The 22,081-nt window shown below is 52.7% G+C and overlaps 1 protein-coding gene across 2 annotated transcripts in view; it reads right to left on the bottom strand.

Moving 5' to 3' along the window:
• Positions 1 to 8,467: 8,467 nt before the first annotated feature.
• ASXL2 (ASXL transcriptional regulator 2) overlaps positions 8,468 to 22,081 on the bottom strand; it is a 30,738-nt gene continuing 17,124 nt past the window's right edge. For both annotated transcript variants that reach the window (XM_081000855.1, XM_081000856.1), the window contains 6 exons: positions 20,351 to 20,491; positions 18,830 to 18,993; positions 16,165 to 16,261; positions 15,799 to 15,904; positions 13,633 to 14,365; positions 8,468 to 12,517 (listed from right to left, as the gene is read on the bottom strand). In XM_081000855.1, the coding sequence (XP_080856981.1) occupies positions 10,193 to 12,517; positions 13,633 to 14,365; positions 15,799 to 15,904; positions 16,165 to 16,261; positions 18,830 to 18,993; positions 20,351 to 20,491 (3,566 nt within the window). In that variant the 3' untranslated portion in view covers positions 8,468 to 10,192. The remainder of the gene's footprint in view (positions 12,518 to 13,632; positions 14,366 to 15,798; positions 15,905 to 16,164; positions 16,262 to 18,829; positions 18,994 to 20,350; positions 20,492 to 22,081) is intronic.

Here is a 22,081-nt window from a genome sequence, read left to right as displayed (position 1 = left end):
GAATTGTGGTGCTGGAGGAGACTCCTGAGAGTCCCATGACTGCAAGAAGATCAAACGCATCCATTCTGAAGGAAATCAGCCCTGAGTGCTCACTGGAAGGACAGATCGTGAAGCTGAGGCTCCAAGACTTTGGCCACCTCATGAGAAGAGAAGACTCCCTGGAAAAGACCCTGAAGTTGGGAAAGATGGAGGGCACAAGGAGAAGGGGAGGACTGAGGACAAGATGGTGGGACAGTGTTCTCGAAGCTACCAGCATGAGTTTGACCAAACTGCAGGAGGCAGTGGAAGACAGGAGTGCCTGGCGTGCTCTGGTCCAGGGGGTCATGAAGAGTCGGACACGACTAAACAACTAAACAACAACAACAACAACAACAACAACAACAATAATAATTAATTTATACCCTGCCCATCTGGTTGGGTTTCCCCAGCCACTCTGAAAAGCTTCCCATTAGCTAAAGTGGTGCTTCAGGTTAAGAATAGTTTCAGGTTAAGAACGGACCTCCAGAACCAAATAAGTTCTTAACCCAAGGTACCACTGTAGTTGTTAATATCTTTTTAACATCTGGTGGGAGGGCGTTCCACAGGGTGGGTGCCACTACCGAGAAGGCCCTCTGCCTGCTTCCCTGTCACTTGGCTTCTCGCAGTGAGGGAACCGCCAGAAGGCCCTCTGCGCTGGACCTCAGTGTCCATTCCAAGGCAACAAAGCATCGCCTTTGATTCCCAGCTTGCAAACCTCCCCGAGGGGTCTGGGGTGTTAGCAGAGGGGCAGGATCAACTCTGCTGAAATAATTTAAGGTCTTATGTATATAATAAAGGTTCATAAATGTACCAAGCAAATACGTACATAGATATATAGGCCACATGTCTGAAGCTGCACAGGAGAGCAGCCATGGAGTCATTTTGACTCCCAGGCTGACCAGGTGTTTTCTCTGCAAGGTCAAATGGAAGATCCTCCCTGTTGTCTTTTCCTTCGCAAATCCTGTCTTAAGGGTATGTCTGTGTATGAACAGGGTGAGCCTGTGACCTGGCTCAGGAACGAAGTATTTATCATTACAAAAGACTAGCCAGGCTCCCCAGGGTGTCCAATCAAGTGAGCATTAATAGGTAACCTGCCAGACAGGAGGTAAACAACACACTCAGATTTCTGCTGTAGACCGCCCTTTCCGTGACGTAGGTATGATGTTTCTGGGGCTGGTCTTGGACTTCAGGGTGGGCAATTTAGAATGTCTATATAAGGGTGGGCACACCTGGGTTCTGGGTCCTCCTTTCCTGCGTGTGAGGGGAGCATCCTGTTGCAACAGATGAATAAAGATCAGGCTTATGAGCTGCTTTGCTTCTCAGTATTCTCTGGTTGGCCTCTGTTCTTTTCCCCGACCGATGGAGAACCTGCAAAGGACTCTATGAGGGCTCTTGTGTCCCCCATAAGGGAATAAGGGCAGATTCTTGTTTATTACACTGCTATGTGGGCATCCCTAGCACACGACTGCAGTGCCAGGGGCAAGCAACTGGACTCGACAGCCTTCCCATTATACTTGCCATTGCAACCCTCGTAATTTAATTAATTGGTTTAATTTCCACCTCACCTTTTCTCCAGGGAGCTCAGGGTGGTGTGCATGGTTTGCCCCCTCATTTCATCCGCACAACAGCCCTGCAGGGTAGGCTCTTGTGTGGCCAAGTGGAGACCTGAACCCTGATGCTGGTCTGAGGTTGTAACCACTGGCAAGCGCTTCTGGTTACATTAAGCATCCGTTTTAAAGCTCTGTGGGGCTCAATGAACCCTTTCCTGAAGGACACTCCGGAGCAGGGGTCAGCAGACTTTTTCAGCCGGGGGCCGGTCCACTGTCCCTCAGACCTTGCAGGGGGGCGGACTATTTTTTGGGGGGGGGGGAAATGAATGAATTCTTGCGCCCCACAAATAACACAGAGAAGGCAGCCCTGTTTAGGGGAGCTTTTAATGTTTGATGTATTATGGTATTTTAATATTTTGTTGGAAGCCGCCCAGAGTGGCTGTGGAAGCGCAGCCAGATTGGCGCGGTATTATTATTATTATTATTATTATTTTAAATAAAAGGACACATTCTACTCATGTAAAAACAAGCTGGTTCCCGGACCGTCCACGGGCCAGATTGAGAAGGCGACTGGGCCGGATCCGGCCCCCAGGCCTTAGTTTGCCTCCCTATGCTCCAGAGTATAGACTCCCAGAAACGGGAGTGGGGAGGGGAGATATGCTCTGGTTTAACTTGTCTGAAATTTCTCCCTGGGGTGGGGAGTCCAGCCCACTTCCTCCCAATGGCTAATATTGCCTGATTGCATTGCCTTCCTGAGGAGCTGGAGGAGCCCAGGGGTTTTCTGCTGATGCAGATTCTTCCAGGAATGCAGCAATGCCTTGGACTCTTTCAGCTTTCTGGGTCTTGCAGAAATACGCTGAACAATGCTGATGTTGCCCCTGGTGAGACTCCAGGGTCTAAAATGAAAAAATAATGATCTGGGCATAGGGAGATCAACCCAAGATGGGAGAGAGGCTGCAAGGGGAAGTGGAGCTGAAAGTAATAAACACTTCTGTAAAGTTTCGTTGCAATATTTCGACATCCCCTTCCAATGATACGTTGGACTCCGGTTACTCTTGTCCTGTATAAATTTTGCCATTTCGTTTTTGTAACTTTATGAAGAGTGGAGACAATATGTTTTATACCTTGAAGGCATGCATTCTTCTTGGGAAGTTCTGACGTTTCAAAAACCTAATGAAATATTAAAGCGAAGTGCTGGCTGGGAGTCCTTGTCTTGGTGAATAATGGTGGGGTGAGCAGAGATCAGAAAGGAGGATGCATTTCTGAAAGAGATAGCTGAAGAAGAGGAAGGGCAGCCTTTGGGCTTCAGGCCCACTTGCTGTGGCCACATTGCATGCCTTCACAAATGACAAATTGGAGAAGGGAGGAGTGTGCCAAAAAACCAAGCAGGAGGAAGGAAAAGAGAGGGGTGAAGACCGACTTTCAAAGCATGCGAGGAAGTGCCATTAAGGAGGACGGAAGGAGGCCGGGGTGCTGATCCAGTGCCGGAGCTTAATGAGAGTGGGCGAAAGAGAATCCGCTTGGGAGTTCTAGCCAGGGTCAACGGGGTGAGAAGGCGGCAGCAGCAGCAGCAGCCTGCAGGAATCGCTCAGGGCAATTTGGCCCATCAAAGCTGGGCAAAGATCAGCAGCGTGCAGGAAGATGCTCTCAGGGTCACAGCTGGCCCTTGCCTCCCCCCTTCTGGTTGCACTTGGCTTAATGGGGCAGGTGGGAGTGTCACCAAGGTCAACAGACCCAGCATGGTGGCCCCAGACAGACCTTCAAGAGCACAGCTGGCATTCCTGACATTTGCTTTATTCATTCATTAGGAGATATGCCTGCTATATCTTGTTCCCTCCAATAATCTGATAAGCAATCAGATTACTCTCCCTGCTCCCCTAGCCTGACCCCGTCCTGCTCCTGCTTTGAGCCCCAATAATTAGGAACATGCTTTTTCAAAAAACTTTTCATACAGGCAAAAAGATTTATATAGCTTTTTCCAAAATGGATTTTAAAAATATTTATATACTGCTTTTAATAATAATAATAATAATAATAATAATAATAATTTATTATTTATACCCCGCCCATCTGGCTGGGTTTCCCCAGCCACTCTGGGCGGCTTCCAAAAGAATATTAAAATACTATGATACATCAAACATTAAAAGCTTCCCTAAACAGGGCTGCCTTCAGATGTCTTCTAAAAGTCTGGTAGTTGTTGTTCTCTTTGACATCTGGTGGGAGGGCGTTCCACAGGGAGGGCGCCACCACCAAGAAGGCCCTCTGCCTGGTTCCCTGTAACTTGGCTTCTCGCAGTGAGGGAACCGCCAGAAGGCCCTCGGTGCTGGACCTCAGTGTCCGGGTAGAACGATGGAGGTGGAGACGCTCCTTCAGGTATACAGGACCGAGGCCGTTTAGGGCTTTAAAGGTCAGCACCAACACTTTGAATTGTGCTCGGAAACGTACTGGGAGCCAATGTAGGTCTTTCAAGACCGATGTTATATGGTCTCGGCGGCTGTTCCCAGTCACCAGTCTGGCTGCTGCATTCTGGATTAGTTGTAGTTTCCGGGTCAACCTCAAAGGTAGCCCCACGTAGAGCGCATTGCAGTAGTCCAAGCGGGAGATAACCAGAGCATGCACACTCTTTTCATTTTTTTAAAGAAAAGGAGCGGTTACAAGCTCTCTGCAGAGTGCAAGCTCACGATGAGAGAGAGAGAGAGAGAGAGAGAGAGAGAGAGAGAGAGATAGAGAGAGAGAGAGAGAGGAATGTCTGCCGCAACATGGCAAAAGGGGAAAGGGGTGGGGGGTATGTCCTTTGGCCCTCTGTAGGCTGGGTGAAATGAGGGTGAAAGAGGAGAGCGCAAAATATGGTCTGAAGCTCAACATCAAAAAAAACTAAGATCATGGCCACTGGGCCCATCACCTCCTGGCAAATAGAAGGGGAAGAAATGGAGGCAGTGAGAGATTTTACTTTCTTGGGCTCCATGATCACTGCAGATGGTGACAGCAGCCACGAAATTAAAATTGCTTGGGAGAAAAGCAATGACAAATCTAGACAGCATCTTAAAAAGCAGAGACATCACCTTGCCAACAAAGGTCCGTATAGTTCAAGCTCTGGTTTTCCCAGTAGTGATGTATGGAAGTGAGAGCTGGACCATCAAGAAGGCTGATCGCCTAAGAATTGATGCTTTTGAATTATGGTGCTGGAGGAGACTCTTGAGAGTCCCATGGACTGCAAGAAAATCCAACCTATCCATTCTTAAGGAAATTAGCCCTGAGTGCTCACTGGAAGGACAGATCCTGAAGCTGAGGCTCCAAGACTTTGGCCACCTCAGGAGAAGAGAAGACTCCCTGGAAAAGACCCTGATGTTGGGAAAGATGGAGGGCACAAGGAGAAGGGGACAATGGAGGACGAGATGGTGGGACAGTGTTCTCGAAGCTACCAGCGTGAGTTTGACCACACTGCGGGAGGCAGTGGAAGACAGGAGGGCCTGGCGTGCTCTGGTCCAGGGGGTCACAAAGAGGCGGACACGACTAAACAACTAAACAACAACAAGGCTGGGAGGTGAGGAGGGCTGGGAACTGCAGGGGCAGAAGAGCGTCAAAGGATCTGGGCCTGGGGCTGATGTGGGAAGAGAGAGAAGACTACAGCGTAGAGAAGCAGAGGCGGCGGCCCAGGAGATCAAGCCCAAAAGGGATGAAACATGGACCACAGAAAAGAGCAAGACCAGCAGCAGGTCTGCAAATGGACAAAAGAAATGGAGATGAGAATTTTGCAAAGAAAATGTGCCTGGCAGGACCAAATAAGACTAGTGTGTCTGCTTGTGGAATTACTGGGTTGCTGCAGGAGAAAGAACTGAAAGAAGCTTCAAAATAATAATGGCAGAATTTCACTGTGTTGTGAACAAAAGGGAGATGAGACAAAGTGGAATCCAAAATAACCACAAGAGACAATGACAGCCAAACCTAAAATTGAAGGGAAAGGAGGAAACAAACTGATAATGAGGCCAGACCACAAGTTCTGCGTTCCAGAGATTTTGTCCAAAGATGAAACGGTAATTTATTAATAGCTGGAGAAGGGGACAGAGAGGAAACACGAAGCTAGCTGAATGTCGGCAGCATGATAAGGAAGGAGGGAACTACTGAAGTTAAAAGAGGGGAGGATAATGGTGACCTGAGGGAACAGCTGAAAAGGAAAGAAACAAGGCTGAGCCCCCAACCCAGATCTTTTCCTAATTTCATGGTTACTTTTAACTGATTTTATGTTCTGCAACCACTTAGGAAAGTGTTAAGTGGCACATAAATGGTTGAAATAAATAATTTGCAATTGGCCTTTTCTTTTTTGGCGGCGGGGGGAGTAGAAATCCAGAGGGTGCGTCTTCATGTGTGACCCGCTGGTTTTACTAGGGCTGCTGCATCTTGAAGAGCAAATAAGAGGGCAGCCTGCGCTGGGGAAAGAGGCACACAGGGCCACTGCACTCACACTCAGGCTGGCAGCAGCCACAGCTTGCAGAGCAGCTGCTGCTCCCAAGCCAAAACCCCAGATATTTCCTTTAAAATGTAAAAATCCGCCCAGGTGGGCATGTTGTCCCCCCAAAAGAGGACATGTCCGGGTTTTACACTTTTAATACTGGAGCTTTTACACTTGTACTGTTCTTTCTCAAAGCGTGAATTGCTGCCACATGATTGCACTGTAATGATTAAGTTTTCAGCCTTTTTTACTTGTTGTTTGGCCGACAGTATTGATCCTCACCAGATCCCTGCCCTGCTCTTTATTACTCCAGAGCTACTGCAGGGATTTCCTTTCCAGCAAGGCACCTTCAACACAGAAGCCCAGAAATATCTTGGCAAAGGGCTCCTGCAGGAATTCCAGCAACGCCTCTGCCCCAACAATGCAATTTGAAAATGCAACAAAGGGGAACATTCAGCCCAGGGGTTGTTCAAAAAGGCCACCCACCCCACAACACGCAATGCGTGCATTTTAATACTTCTGCTCTGTGCAATTTTAAATTTCACTGCGGCATCGCCATGTAAAACTTGGTTCCATCTAAGTGTGGTGGAGAAACACGCAGCGTTGATTGCAAGACGTGTCTTTACCCCCAGATGTGCTTGGCACATTTCCAACCAATACATTCTGGGGCCTGAGCCCAAGTGGCTCCTTCCCCGTACAAATTAAAAGGAACAGGGAGTTTTGAAAGGAACAGAGCCCCCCCCCCCATTCAGTAGGGTTTGCACAAGGGCAATCCTTTGTGGATTGTGCTCCATGGGCCAGATCCATTTGCCTCACTGAGCACGATCCGGCCCTTCATAAGTTTCCATGTGAACATTCACACAATTTGCACTTCGGAGGCAGATGGATGGCCTACTCGTGGCCATTTGTGACACAAGACAGCCGTTGTAATTTGAAGCTGCCCTAAATTGCTTGTGCGGTGAAGAGGCTTTTCGGAGCACTGCCAAGCCTGGGAAGAAATTATTGTTTCAGGACATCTTCCGGGCAGCGGCATTGATGAGACTGGGCTCTCAGAACATATCCAAATGTGTTCCAAGACCACCTCCACAACAGGAACTTTGATTTGGGTCACAGGAAAGATCAAGGTGGGTGGGGGTCAATGTCCCAAGCATGTTCTTGCAACCCACCCCCCAAGAGCCACTGCCTCTGTGCAATACCAGCAGTTTTTGCTCGACACGCTTTCGGAGGGCAGGCAAAAATGTTCTCCCACCTAGGAGCCCTCCTTAACTGCAAGGGCTGGAGGCCTTGGAATTAGGAGGTGGGTGGAGCTTCAAGGTGATTGGAAAACCACTGTATTTTAGCTCAGGAAAGCTGGCGGAAGCAGCTCCCAAAGCACTCTCCATCCCTGCTCTCAAGTTAAATCTCCAAATTGGCTCCATCAAGCTCCACTTCAAGCTTCTAGTCGTTATGACACCCCCCTCCCGCAACAGGTTCTCTACTTCTTTGCCTCTAGAGCAGTGCTTCCCAAACTTGGGTCTCCAGCTGTTGTTGGACTACAACACCCATCATCCCTAGCTAGCAGGACCAAGGTCAAGGATGATGGGAGTTGTAGTCCAACCACGGCTGGAGACCAAAGTTTGGGAAACTCCTCTGCCTACACCAGCAAACCCGTCTGCTTTTTCAAAACCTGCTGTCCCATTCAAACCTCTCTCCAATGTCTTACCGAGAACTAGATCACTAGATTCTGCCACACTGTTCACCGCCAGTCCCTCCCTCCCTCCTCCATGTAGAGAGCACCTAGAAACTGTTAGGATACTGATGTTCCGTTCCACCTAAACAGATGTGTGGAGCTGTTGTATGTCTGTTTACATTCCAGCACAGCTTGCTGGGAACTTCCGTTTGTGTCTAGCTTTTGCCTTATGCTGCTTGTAGCTCTTGGACATGAGGGAGAGCAGACATGTTTTCTTTGTCCTGATCTATGCTGAATAAACTGCTTGAAAATATGCTTTACATATGCCTATGTCTGCTCTTCCGTTGCAAAGAGTTTGTTATCTCTGCTGGCTTGCGTGCTCAGTTTCTGAAGCTCTAAGTTGCAGTCTTGATGCAGAACCGAGGACTGGAGTTTGACTGGCAACGGGCCGGTGGGCTGGAGCCAGCTGGGGGCCTGCCAATTGCCCCCGTTCCCTTGGGCGCATCGCAACAGAAACACGCTCTGTGTGGTGCAAACTGCTGCCGCCAAGATGTTGGCCTTGACACCGGAATTCCCAACTCTGGTGGGCCTTTGGGGACGCCACTCTTCCTCCGATTATCCTCCCCAAAAGGGTCGTTGTGAACTTCAAGGATGCTCTAAACACCCACCGCCTACCGTCCCGGGAATGAAAGGGGAAATGGGGAAAGAGAACACAAAGCAAAGCTTCTTCCTCTTCAGGATTCGCAATTCGCTTCCCAGAAGTCGGAGGCAACCATCAAACCAGTTCCAAATTTTAATATCCATTTGTTTACAATAAAATGTAAAATAAAAGAATATATGAAGTACATACAGAATATTTACATACCTATATTTATTTCAAATACTTAAAACTCTTAAGTAAAATATTCTTTTCTTTCTATATTATTTGTGAAAAAATATGACTTTTTAAATGGTGTCAACCTGACGTCTCTATACATATTCTCAGTTCCAATTTAAGTCTCTTTTTAAAAGGCAACAGCAGATGAAAGTTTTGCACTCCCTCAGGTATCTCAACGTGTCTCTTGGCCAAGGGGAAGTGAACGGCCTTCTGATGAGCCACGTTGCATTTCTCTGAGACCCCCATCTTTATTGCAATCAACACAGGCGCTTTCAGTTCCTCTGCGGGAGGGAGAGACATGTTCAAAACCGCGCGCACACACACAAACACCTTGAGTGTCTGCTTCACAAGTCCTTTGCCATTCTCCTTTCATAATACGGATGTACTAAAATATATATTACTTAAAATATATTAATTATAATCTCTTAATTCGATTTTCAGTCATATCAAATATATTGCATCGGGGCAGAAAACGAAAAGGAAGGGTAAGAGAGGGCGCTCTCTGCCGTGGCCCCAGGGGGCCCGTGAGCTTGCAAGCCCTGCAGGATGAGGAGGCGGCCCAGGCTGGCCTCTGCTCCCCAGGTCTCCTGGCAGGAAGTAATTCTGAGGAAAGGCAGAGGTGGGGTCAGCTTTCCCGGACTCCTGCAACCCACCTCTGCTGCCAGCTGGAGCCCCCGCTAGCCCCACAACTCAGACCTGCGCTCACTTCAATGCCAAACACCTGAAACCAGGACGTGGCAACTGACTGGGCCCCGAGTGAGAACGCTGCTGAGGCATAATATGACGGGGAAACACCTGGGCGGCTGGACCAGGGGGCTTGATTCAGTATCCTTGGCCTTTGAGAAAAGAGAGGGGGAGCTTTCCTTCTGAAGAACCCTGAACTCTGCTTCAGATACAAAACTCTGCATGTGTGGGGCCTATTGGGGGGGGTGTGAAGAGACAACGCATGGCAGGCAGCTTCCCATCTCATGGGCCTCTGGTTGGGGACTGTGAGGAGAGAGTGCTGAGCTGGATGGGGCCCCAAGGGGACTTTCCCCACAAGGTAGCATCCAGAACTCCCAAACCCTGCAGAGAAACCGGGTGCCCACCTGCCTGCACAAGGCCCACAAGTGCCAGGTTCGTTAGGGCACTGCGCATGAGTGCGCACACAGCGCCATAAGGAAAGGGGGCAGCCAGCCAGCCAGCCAGAACTGGGTGCCAGCCTCTACCACCACTGAGAAGAATGGCACGCCAGGGGACTGGCCGGCTGCCACGCTGGAGAGCCCAGCTTAGCCATGTGAGGGGCCTGGCCAGAGCCACCTTTTGCTGGCGTGGCGAAAGATGCTTGATGAACACGGGAGTTCAACTCAATCAGATTGATCTTAAGCAATTTGAAACATTTCTTTTTTTAAGACAAAAAGGAAAAAACCACACAACGCAACGTATTTACATGATTCCTGAAGTGCAAAGACTTGTCCCAAGAGCTTCTGCCGTCCGTCCGTCTGTCCAAGGAGCTTCTGACGCTCCGGAGGAAACAGAGCGGATGGCTGGAGGGCTGGGGGGGGCAGGGGAAAGGGCTCCCGGTTCGGCAGTGCCCCCCTCCTGCTCCCCAAAGAGGACGCCACCCCCCAGCAGCCCGTCCGGAGCTGCTACCGCACCACCAGGCAGGAGACGCAGAGTTTGGAGGGGCCGATGCAGTCGTCGTGGCAGAAGGCCCCGCAGCCCTTGCAGACGATCATGGCTTTCAAGCGGCAGTAGCACTTGGAGGGCAGGTCCAAGCGGCCGTCCTCCGAGAAGGCCTGGCCCGGGAGAGGGTGGCCTCGGCCCGCAGGCCCCTGCTGCCCGGCGGGGATGGTCGTCACCGTCACCGAGAAGGAGACCACGTCCCCCATGCGCCCGGGGTCCGACAGCCCGGTCAAGAGTGCCTCCTGGCGCAGGTCGGGAGACGCAGAGACGTTGATGGTGCCGCTGTAGCCCGAGCCGAGGAGCGGCGCCCCAACCGGACCCCCAAAGAGGCGGGGGGGCTGCTGCGAGGGGGAGAGTAGCAGCGGGGGCCGGGGAGGGAGGGGCTCCGCCTGCGCGGCCGAGGGAGGCAGCTCCAGGCTGCAGGGCTTCCTCTCCCCCCTCACCGCCTGAGCCACTTGCTCCTGGGCTGCCCGCAGGAAGTCCCTCGCCAGGGCACTCCGGGCAAAATCTGAGCCTGCAGAGAGCGTGCGGGTGGCTGCCTCTGCCGGGCTGCCTTCTGCTAGCTCCCCCTTCTTGGTGCTCCTTCTGGGGGGGCTCGCCAGCTCTCCCTCTCCTCCTGCCCCCTTGTGAGGCAGGGGCTCCTCCTTCGCCACAACAAACGCCTCTTCGTCCTCCGTGTCGTCCGTCTCTCGCCCGTCCTCCCCGCCACTTACGGCCCCCGCCTCTCGCTCCTTGAACTCCATCTTGGGCCCCTCGGGGCACAGGCGGCTCTCCGGGGGCACTGCCAGGCTCCTCCGGAGGTTCTCGGGGCAGCGCCCGTAGGTGGAGATGTTCAGGAGATAATGTCCCGACATGGCAGGCTTGGACGTCCTCCTGCCGGCGAATCCCAGGACGAAGCTCTGGCTGGGGGAGCTGCTGCTCTCCACAGGGAAGTCTGCGGGGAGGGGGGGGAGCTGGGGAGGGGGCGAGGAAGTGGGCAGGGGGCCCTGCCTGGGTGCTGCCTGCATCAGGGCCTGGAGGAGGTGGTGCTCCTGGGCTTCCTGGCTGGAGAAGGGGGCGGCACTGACCCCCCACAAGTCCCGTCCTGGGAAGGAGGAGCAGGGGGCAGGGCCGTGGGGTGGCGGCGGCAGCAGCTGCCTGCCCTGGCTGGAGTCTGGCTTCCCGCTCAGCGGTGAGGCGGCTGGGGGAGGCGGCTGCCTCTCGCCAGCTTCCCTCTGCGGAGGAGCTGCTGGCAGCTCTCTGCCTTCCTTTGCGGGGAGAGGGAGGGTCTTCATCTCCCCGGCCCGGGTCAGGGGCTTGGGCAGGATCTGCTCCATGGGCACCGATTTCCCCTGCAGCAGCTGGGCCACCAGGGGGTTGTTGGCTGGGATGCTGGAGCTGGCCTTGAGGAACGGGGTGGCAACGGCGCTTCCACTCGAGGGGCCAGGGGGCGCTTTAAGGCTGTGGGCGACGGCAGGGGATGTCGCAGCCGGCGGTGCCAGTGGACCGGCCTGAGCGGCAGGAGACGGGGGCGCCCGGAAGAGCCCAGGGGGTGCCTGAGCTGAAGAGAGGGATTTCCCCCCTGGAGCCGTGGCACCGGCAGCCGGAGCCGCTTCAGCCCCACTTTGACTGGCTGGGCTGGGGCCTTCGGGGCCACAGGTCGCCCCGGAAATCAGGATGATTGTGGGAGAGGCGTTCCCAGGGCCACCCATCCCTGCAGGCGGCCTGGCGCTTGAGCCCGAAGGGACCCCCCGGCTGGCAGAGGCGGCCAAGTGCAAGTGGCTGGCGCTGCCTATCTCTGCCTGGGGGGCTGGCGGGGTCTCCGCCCCGGGGCCCGGTCCTGGGGGCTGCCCTGGGGGAGCCGGCTGTAGCTGTGCTCTTGCAGGACCGACAGAGGGTGCTGGCTGGGGCGCCGCGGGGGGTGGCGCTGGGGGGCAGGCGGAGGGGGCTCCCGGGCCAGGGGCCCTTCGTGGACCTCCCCCGCCTCCAGGGCCTGCCAGGTCCAGCGCAGCTCCATGAGGCCTCCCTGGTGCGACGCTGCTCTGCTCCTCTCCTCTCCCCCCGCCGGGGCCGGGCCCCGGGATGGCTCCCACAAAGGACGCAGGAGGAGTAGCGCCGGAGGCGGCAGCGGCCGCGGCGGCTGCTGCCCGCTGGGCCCTGGCCATCCTGGCGCGGGCTTTGATATCCGCCAGAGTCCTGGCCCCTGTCCTCCGGGGACTGGTGATGGTGACTGGGAAGCCGGGCCTGGGAGAGACCTGGCTGGCGGCAGGAAATGGCAAGGGAGAGCCCTGGATCCTGGAGACGGGGATCTGGAAGAGAGAAGAAAGGCAGGTGAGCTGGCGGGAGGATCCCTGGCAAAGCGGCACCTCTGAGCCAGCCAGTCCCCATGCCAAGGAAGGATTTGTTTCCCGAGAAGCGAGAGCAGCGCTGTCAACGAGCTCCAGCAGGCAAGATCCCACGTGAGACTTCAACCTCCAGCTCATGGGCCAGTCTTGGCCTGCTCAACTTCCGCATTTGGCCACTTTTTTTTGGCCAACTCACCCCCCACCCACCTGATGTCCACAGGAAAGGGCAGGGCTTGGTCACAGCATCCAATCACCAGCTGATAAGGGAGGGCAGCCCTGCTTGGTCTGGGCGCGCAAGAGATCGCCCTGAAGGAAGCTCTTGCACACCCAAACCTGCTCAGCTTTGCTGTGTTTTCAATGCATGCAGCAGACGCTATTCAGGGGGGGTCTGCTGCAAAGCAGCTGCTGAAAGAAGTGGAAAAATGCTTGTTCATAGCAGCAGCTCACTATCTGGAACTAGATGATCCTCTGGGTCCCTTCCAACTCTACAATTTTATGGTTTATATGTGCTTTGACGTCCCAACTTTGGGACGTCAAAGGACAAAAAACAACAACCCTGACATCATTTATGTGGGTGGACGCCCCACCCACCTGCCCACCTGAGCCATGAGGCAGATCCTTATAAGGACCTGGCCCTAAAACCAACAAGGTTTCCCTACCGCTGAGTGACACTTTATGGTGCCTGTCATGATGGGTAGCAGGTCCCTCCCCCTCTGGCCCTCTGAAGCCAGTGCTGGCAACCAGGCTGGTTCCAAACTCTCTGTGGCCTCATGAGAGTCTTCCTTAAATGGATTTGCCAAGGTTAAGCTTGGGGTGACGTGCAAGCAGACCCTGCAGCTGCCAGCCAACTTCCCAAGAGTCGAGATGTGCCCAGCCTGCACCCGCCCCACCCCATCCCCCTGCTGTGAGGGGTGTTTGTTGGCTTCCTGCGTTTGCACCCCACCTTTTCCTCCTGGGTGCTCAAGAGGGCGCGCAGTTCTCTCTCGCCGTGGAGGAGGAAGAGAGCAGCCCAGGCAGACGCAGGGCCCCCGCCCCCCCTCCAGAGCCCATAACCAACACGAGGCAGAGAGCTCTCTTACCCGGAGTGGGGGGACCTTGGGAACAGGAGCGATGGGAAAGGGCTGCGGCGGGCTCTGAAAGGGCGGCCTGGGGGGGCACTTCTCCTCAACGTGGGCCCTCTTCTCTGGTGTGGACAAGGCCACCTCCTCAGGGGGCCCGGGCTTCCTCTTCAGAGCCTGCGCTCCGGTGTCCATCTGTTCCGCGCTGGCAGGAAGGGCATCCTTGGCAGGTGTTGCCCGAGACTCTCCTTCTGGGCTGGCGATGGAGGCGGCACAAGCGACAGCAGTGGCGGTGCTGGTTGGGATCTTTGGTTTGCTTGCGCTTCCCTTCCCCGGAAGGGACTCCGGGCAGGGCAGGTGGGGCCTCTTGGCTTCTCCTGCCTCCTCTTCTCGTCCAGCCACAGCCTCTTCCTCCGCCCCCCTGGAAGGCCTGCGGGGAGCCTGGCTGATGGGCGTGTTGCTGGAGGACGAGGACGACTTCATAAGCTCCTCCGGTGGCGTGGAAGCCCGTGGCGGCTTCTTCTCCTCCGTCACCTCTTTGCTGGCGGCTCCTGGCAGCGGTGGCACCACCAGGGCATCCTGCACCTTTGGAGTTGCCACAGGAGCAGCCTCTTCTTTGCAAGGCGTGGCCAAGGAGACCGGCATGAATTGTGGCGACTGCGTGGCTGGGTTCTCGGCCTGCGACTGGTCCTCCTGAGCAGCAGGTGGGGCAGTGGAGGTCAGCTGAGCCGACTCTTCGAGACTCAGCCCAGAGCTGGAATGAGAGGCAGGGAGAGAAAGGAGAGGCACCAGTGAGACGCCCTGGGGGGCTCTCTCCCCACAGCCCCACGGAGCAGAGGTCAGCTCCCCCTTGTACTCAAAACCACACAGTCCCAGAGGGGCCCAGTTTTGGGAGGGAAATGTAAGATGGCCAGCTGGGTGGGAGGAGGGGGAGAGAACAACCTGAATCCCAGTTACAATTCAAAGTGTTGGTGCTGACCTTAAAAGCCCTAAACGGCCTCGGTCCAGTATACCTGAAGGAGCGTCTCCACCCCCATCGTTCTACCCGGACACTGAGGTCCAGCTCTGAGGGTCTTCTGGCAGTTCACTCCCTGCGAGAAGCCAAGTTACAGGGAACCAGGTAGAGGGCCTTCTCGGTGGTGGCGCCCGCCCTGTGGAACGCCCTCCCACCAGATGTCAAAGAGAAGAAAAACTACCAGACTTTTAGAAGACATCTGAAGGCAGCCCTGTTTAGGGAAGCTTTTAATGTTTAATAGGTTATTGTATTTTAGTGTTCTGTTGGAAGCCGCCCAGAGTGGCTGGGGAAACCCAGCCAGATGGGTGGGGTATAAAGAATAAAATTATTATTATTATTATTATTACTACTACTACTACTCTGACAGGGTGATTGAGGAGTAGAATCTCACACCACTGGCATTTGGAAGGGCGATACATTGCCCAAGCCTGGTAGGCAGCCAGCTGCCCGTGACAGTAGAGGCCTGCCCTGCCCCACACTTGACCAGAAACATCAAAAGAGAAACTCCTTGCTTCTAGGCTGATAAAGATGATGGACTATGCCAAACTGCCAAAAACGACCGGGAAAAATCAGAGATCAAGGGGACAATAAATTTAATAAAGAATGGGGAATTTTTTTAAAGTTACTTGAAAGAACACTGTAAACAATTGAAAACATTGACAGTATTTTAAAAACACTTGCAATGAAGCGAGAACTATGATAAAAATGTAGATTTAGGAAAATATGGAGAATATGATATGATGCAGTTTGAAAAGAATATCTGGGGAAACGATGGGGGGGGGGAGTTCGAGGATTCTGAGAATCCTATTTGTAAAATGATTATGATTTATGTATGACGACAAATGTTAAAAGTGAAAGTGAATTTTAAAAAGTTATTCAATAAATAAATGGTCAGAGTTTTCAGAAGAAAAAAGAGAGAAGCTCCTTGCTTCTTTCACTCATTTCATTCTCTTTCTGCTGCCCTTTCAGACACTGGGATGGAGGGAGGGGGAGATGCTTTGCTTCTGAGTGATGGGCACAGCATGCCGTCTCTCTCTCTTTCTCTCTCTCTCTCTCTCTCTCTCACACACACACACACACACACACACACACACACATAGCCCAGAACCCCTGAAGAGCTAAGCATGAGGGAAGAGGGAGCGCAGCGCATCGCAGGGCAATGCCCTCCTCACCTCTGGCCGTAGTAGCTCTCAAAGAAGTGCTCCTTCCACAACTCCACCTTCTTCTCTTTCTCCAGCTCCTGACGAAGCCTCAGCTGGATCTCCGGAGTGAATTCTCCTGCCACACGCGCAAGGCAAGGGGAGGAAGGGGTCAGCAGGGGAGAGACAGCCCCGTCCGCCCAGCACCTGCCCCCCTGCCCAACCAAACACAGCAGCTGCTGAGCCAAGCGCAGGAGCTCAGGGGTTCGAAGCAGCCTTCTCCAAAGCAGCCGGGACAACTTCCCTTTCTGCACCCCAAAAATGCTTCCCTTTGTGGTGAGGGGCTGCTGCTGCTGCTGCTGCTACTGTTCTGATTCACTTAGGGCTCAGTAGCCTCACCTTCCGATAGTCGCTCCTTCCACCCTTGGGCAGCGGAGGTGAAGAACTCGTTGTTCAGGGCGGAGCTGCTAAGCTTCAGCAAGCCATCCAGTCCCACCTGAGAAAGAGAGAAGGAAGAATAATGGGGTGCCAAGGACCAGACACCGCCTCTGCCAGGTCTCCCAGCAGAGAAGGGAGGTTGGCAAAGCAGCGTCTAGGCAGGGAGGGAGAAACCGGCCTCAGGATTAAAGGGCAGGGACTCTGGGTCTGGGGAGCTCCAGGCATGCTTCTTCTCTGCCTGCCCCCAAATCCCCCTGCAGCCCCCTCCCACGACCACCTGCTTGGGACCTGCTCATTTAGGAAAAGACTTTAGGAAGGCCACATAAATGCAAAGGTGCTTTTCCTGAAGGGAAGAAGGGAGCACTCTGTTTTTCAGGCAGAATTGGAAGGTTCTCGGTCCAGTATACCTGAAGGAGCGTCTCCACCTCCATCGTTCTACCCGGACACTGAGGTCCAGCACCGAGGGCCTTCTGGCGGTTCCCTCACTGCGAGAAGCCAAGTTACAGGGAACCAGGCAGAGGGCCTTCTCGGTAGTGGCGCCCTCCCTGTGGAACGCCCTCCCACCAGATGTCAAAGAGAACAACAACTACCAGACTTTTAGAAGACATCTGAAGGCAGCCCTGTTTAGGGAAGCTTTTAATGTTTGATGTATCATAGTATTTTAATATTCTTTTGGAAGCCGCCCAGAGTGGCTGGGGAAACCCAGCCAGATGGGCGGGGTATAAATAATAAATTATTATTATTATTATTATTATAAGGTTAGAACTAAGGAATTAAGCCCATGTCCTGCCCTGGGTGGCAGGCGCCGATCTCTCTAAAGGTCCTTGAAAAACACCAGGGGAAGTGGGCCTATAATAATAATAATAATTTATTATTTGTACCCCGCCCATCTGGCTGGGTCTCCCCAGCCACTCTGGGCGGCTTCCAACAAAGATTAAAAATACATTAAAATGTCACACGTTAAAAACTTCCCTGAACAGGGCTGCCTTCAGATGTCTTCTAAATGTCAGGTAGTTGTTTATCTCTTTGACATCTGTTGGGAGGACGTTCCACAGGGCAGGCGCCACCACTGAGAAGGCCCTCTGCCTGGTTCCCTGTAACCTCACTTCTCGCAGGGAGGGAACCGCCAGAAGGCCCTCGGCGCTGGACCTCAGTATCCGGGCAGAACGATGGGGGTGGAGACACTCCTTCAGGTATACTGGGCCATAAAAGGGTAAAAGAGTAGTACAGTGGACCCTCTGGATATGGATATGTGCAGAAGCGGTGCCTCTGGTTACGGATTTGTCATAGAGCGCTTCTATGCATGCACGCGGCATGCTGATCACTTCTGTGCATGCGGCGAAACCCGGAAAAATATTTCCAGGTTTGCCGCTTTCGCAACCCGAAGATTACATATCCATCGGGTATACGTTACCCGAGGGTCCACTGTATTGGGAAAGAATCCATAATGAATGGAAAAAAATGTTTAAAAGTACTTTTCAAAAAATAACAACAACAGAGTCCTTTTTGTTGGGGATAATTAAAAAAGGTTATTTATGTATACTGCTACTGCGGCCCATGTTTCGTTAGCCCAAAAATGGAAAATGAGCAAGGTCCCAGCTAAAGAAGAATGGCAACTTAAGCTGACAGAATATGCACAGCTTGCAGACTTAACATATAGAATAAGAAGAACATGTATTTAGAGAAGATCGGGAAATGTTTATTGAATATATGGGGGGAAACAATGTACACCTGAAAACGTTGGCAGCACTAAGATAAATTCGACAGTGTGAGTAAGTTTTGATGGATGTAATAATGGAATACTGAATTTTTGTAAAATATGTAGGGATTTATGACATGCAAAATGAACCATGGAAAGAGAAGGGATGTAATTGGTATTTTAAGGATGTTTAAATGAGCCTTCTAAATTGTAAAACAGAAAATTTAATAAAACACACACACCGTATTTTTCTGTCTATAAGACGCCCCCATGTATAAGACACCCCCTATTTTGGGGGACTCAGATTTAAGAAAATGGGGGGAGAAGTATACGTGTATAAGACGCTCCCTAATTTTTGACATTATTTTTAAGGGAAAAATCTAGTCTTATACATGGAAAAATATGATAGATAGATGATAGATGAAAAACACCAGGGGGCGGGGCACACAGCAGCAGGCAGGCAGGTCAGCAGGTGGCAAAACCGGCGTCTTTAATTCTCCTTCCCAAGAATATCAGTGCTGCAGCAGCAGGAGCTGCAGCGGGGTGGGGTCTGGGTCCTTTTGGGGTTCCTGTTTTTCCGCACGCAGCTCTGACTGAGCAGAGAAGCCGCAGAGCAGCTCAACTCCCGCTGATGTCCCAGAACACAAGCTGCAGCTTGTGCAAACCAAGCGGCTGTTTGCTCAGCTGATGTTCCGAACAAACAGAACCAGGTTGGGGACCACAAGTCTGTCCAGGGCAACTCAGCCACCTGAGCCATGCAGACCACGCACACTGCCCCACGCCCTGCTGCCCTCCTGCCCCACCGCCAAAGCTCCACAGGGATGCCCTCCGTTGGGGATGCTTTAGGTGCGATTCCTGAATTGCAGGGGGCTGGACTAGATGGCCACTGGGGGGACCCTCCCAACTCTATGAGTCCACAAGGCCTACCTGCCTGTCCACCTCGGGGAGCAGCAGCAGCAGCCTCTGCTGACAGTCGGCCGGCAGCACGGAGAAGGTGTGCTTATTGATCAGCGCCCTCAGGTTGGTGTTCACCAGGATGGAGTCGGGCGTCTCCACGTCGATTTCGGCACATTTCGTCCTCTTCAGCTGCCCTGGGCAAAGAGGCACAGAGGGCCCTGGTCATCTGCGAGGAGGGGAGGAGCAGCAGGCCAGAACGCAGCTCCTCCCCCACAGCAGGGCTCGACGGGGGGCAGAGCGGCAGCCCGAAGCCTGGGCTCGGAAGACCCCTCAAGGCTCAGTGTCCTCTGGCAGGACCTCTTCCTGGCAATGCCAGGCTGCCACCATCAGGAGGTAGGAGGGTTCTCTCCTCTTCCTTGTCCAAAACTCAGGAGCTAACCTGGGTCTGTTCTCCACCTTCAGTGGTGCAGACTCTGCACCTTCAGAGTATCTGTGTCAGGAGTGCGTGCAGGAGCCAGGCCCTGTGACAGTAGGACTTTGCAGGACCGGGGCCTTCCTAAGTTTGTTCTGGAGAGGCAAGGTGTGGCCACACAGGTGAGGCCGATTGGAAACTCACAGCACCTGGTGGCAAGAGCTGGGAGGGATATAAGGTCAGCATTTCCCTTTAGCTCTTTGCCACAGCAACACGTTCCCTGCCTTGCTGCGTTTGACTCCTTGCTCCTTGATCCTCAGACCCTTGACTTTGTGACTCCTTGCTTCCTGACCCTCGGACCCTTGGCTTTCTAACTCCTGGCTTCTGGACCCCAGTTCCTGCTCCCACCCCGCCATCTTGCCCCCGGTCCTGACATCCCCTGCCGGGACTTCGATCGCCCGTTAACCGGACCATGACAACGTGAAATACCCACATGAGCCTGCCAGCACAAAAATGGAATGGCTGTGGTATCTGCCCCTCTGAGAATGTGGGGTGTACTCCAGAGGGGGACAGGCAGAAGATATTTGGTGGAGCGACACACTGGTCAACCTGCTCCCCCCAACTTCCCGCTCATCAAGCCTATGTTCTCAAAGCTGGGAGCCCCCTGATGCCCCCTCCCCAAAACCTCATCACTGCCCTCTGACAAGGAAAGGCCTTTTCGTTAAAAAAAGGAAGCAGCAACAGTGGCTGGAAGAAGGTCCAGGGTTATAAAGACTAGGACTAGCTGCCTGAGAAACAGTTTCTATCCAAATGCGATTTTGGTTTTAAACGCAGTGTAAGGTAGTCTCTGCGGGAGTATATTGTATTTAATTATGGGGTATCAGAGTTTTTAGGGGGCTAACTGAAGGAATGGGTTTCTCATTCTAAAATCTGACTGTGCAGTCAGTCTGAAACGGGCCCCAAAATCCCACTTTTCCTTCTCCAAGGGTGCATTAGCTAAAAACCATTAACTTGAGGTTGGAATAGCTGGGATAGCAGGTTTGTTGGTTTTGAATGTCCTATGTGGATATATTTTTCCCCAATTTCGTTGTTCTGTATGGAACAATGACAATAAAGATTATTGTATCGTATCGTCTTACTTGCATGAAGCCTCTCCGATCTCTGGAAGGGCTTCTTCCCCAGAACTGGCAGGGAAGGCTCTGTTTTAACGGAGGGAGATGAGCTGGACGTAGAGTTCTGGGAGCTGCTTGAGTGTCCATCAGATTGCTTTCCTTCCCAAGCTGCAGGGGGGAAGAGAAAACGCATCAGAATTAAGATCGGTTCACAGCCAGACCTTGAAGAGACCTGTCAGGAGTGAACTTGGACCACTGGGAACAAATCGGATGGGAATCAGGCTTACTAGAAAAGTTGACCAACAGACTGAAACTGACCCAGGGACAAAGAGGATGCCTCCAACCCGGTGTGGCTCCCCTTGATCACATACACAGCCCAACAAGACAACAACAAGAAACCACCGACAGCATACTTGACCCAACAATCCCCCCTCACAGATGCATCCCTCTCACTACCAATGAAATGTAATTAGTGAATAGAAAGAGAAGCGGCCCGGTTGATGATGACACAAAACCCCACATGGACACTATATAAGAGAATATCAGTTTCACCACAGCACCCCTCTTCCCTTCTCCCCGACCTTACACTGAACACAACATTAATGTCTCATATCAATTGTAACTGATCTGTAGAAAAGACTTTACAACCTAAAAAAAGGAACAATGCACGTACTTTTGTAAACCAATAAAATATTTGATAAAAATTGTTTTGGTTTTTTAAAAAAAGAATTAAGATCAGTATCAAGTGATCTTAAGTTTCAGTTTTCAAACTGTCAACCATCTCCAATCCAGGTTACGCGAACTGGTCCAAAATCAACTATGAAAAACATCGCAAACTGGCCTTAACGATTAAAATACCTTAATCAGCACCACTCCTTCATAATTCCTGGGAGCCTCCTGTCTCTACAGGGTGTCCACCTGAACTCTCCTAATGGGGCCTAATCCTGAGTGATACAGCAAAGAAACAGTACCAGCGGCAGATACAGCAGACTGAACACAACCCCAGGTTGCTCACATCGGGGAAGGTGGAGCTGGAGATCTAGCCATGGGCTACACAGCCAAACTTATTTATTTAACAAAATCTATATACTGCTTAAGTGGGACGTGGGTGGTGCTGTGGGTTAAACCACAGAGCCTAGGACTTGCCGATAAGAAGGTCAGTGGTTCGAATCCCTGCGACAGGGTGAGCTCCCGTTGCTCGGTCCCTGCTCCTGCCAACCTAGCAGTTCGAAAGCACATCAAATTGCAAGTAGATAAATAGGTACTGCTCCGGCGGGAAGGTAAACGGCGTTTCCGTGCGCTGCTCTGGTTCACCAGAAGCGGTTTAGTCATGCTGGCCACTTGACCCGGAAGCTGTACGCCGGCTCCCTCGGCCAATAAAGCGAGATGAGTGCCGTAACCCCAGAGTCAGCCATGACTGGACCTAACGGTCAGGGGTCCCTTTACCTTTACATACTGCTTGGTTGCAGTAAAACCTCTAAGCAGTTTACACACACAACCCCTCCCCCCTGCCAGCTAACATCTTCCCTGCATGGATATCCCAGTGGGAACCATCCCAAAAGGAGTTGCTCCTGGGATGAAAGCAGACAGGAAGCAGCCCCTGCTTGGCAGCAGGCAGGAAGTCACGGGCTCCATCCCGCTGGCATCTGCAGGGAATGACCCTTTTGCGTGTGACCAAGGCACGTGCAGCTGCTGACACGTGGGCCACCTTCAGCCCCAGAAGGAGGCGGAGCGGGCTGACCCGGAACGTAACCTCCA

This window comes from Podarcis pityusensis, assembly GCF_964106645.2.
Source record: "Podarcis pityusensis genome assembly, chromosome: 3".
NCBI lineage: Eukaryota > Metazoa > Chordata > Lepidosauria > Squamata > Lacertidae > Podarcis > Podarcis pityusensis.
Note: the sequence above shows the minus strand (reverse complement) of the source record. Positions and strands in the feature narration are given on the sequence as shown.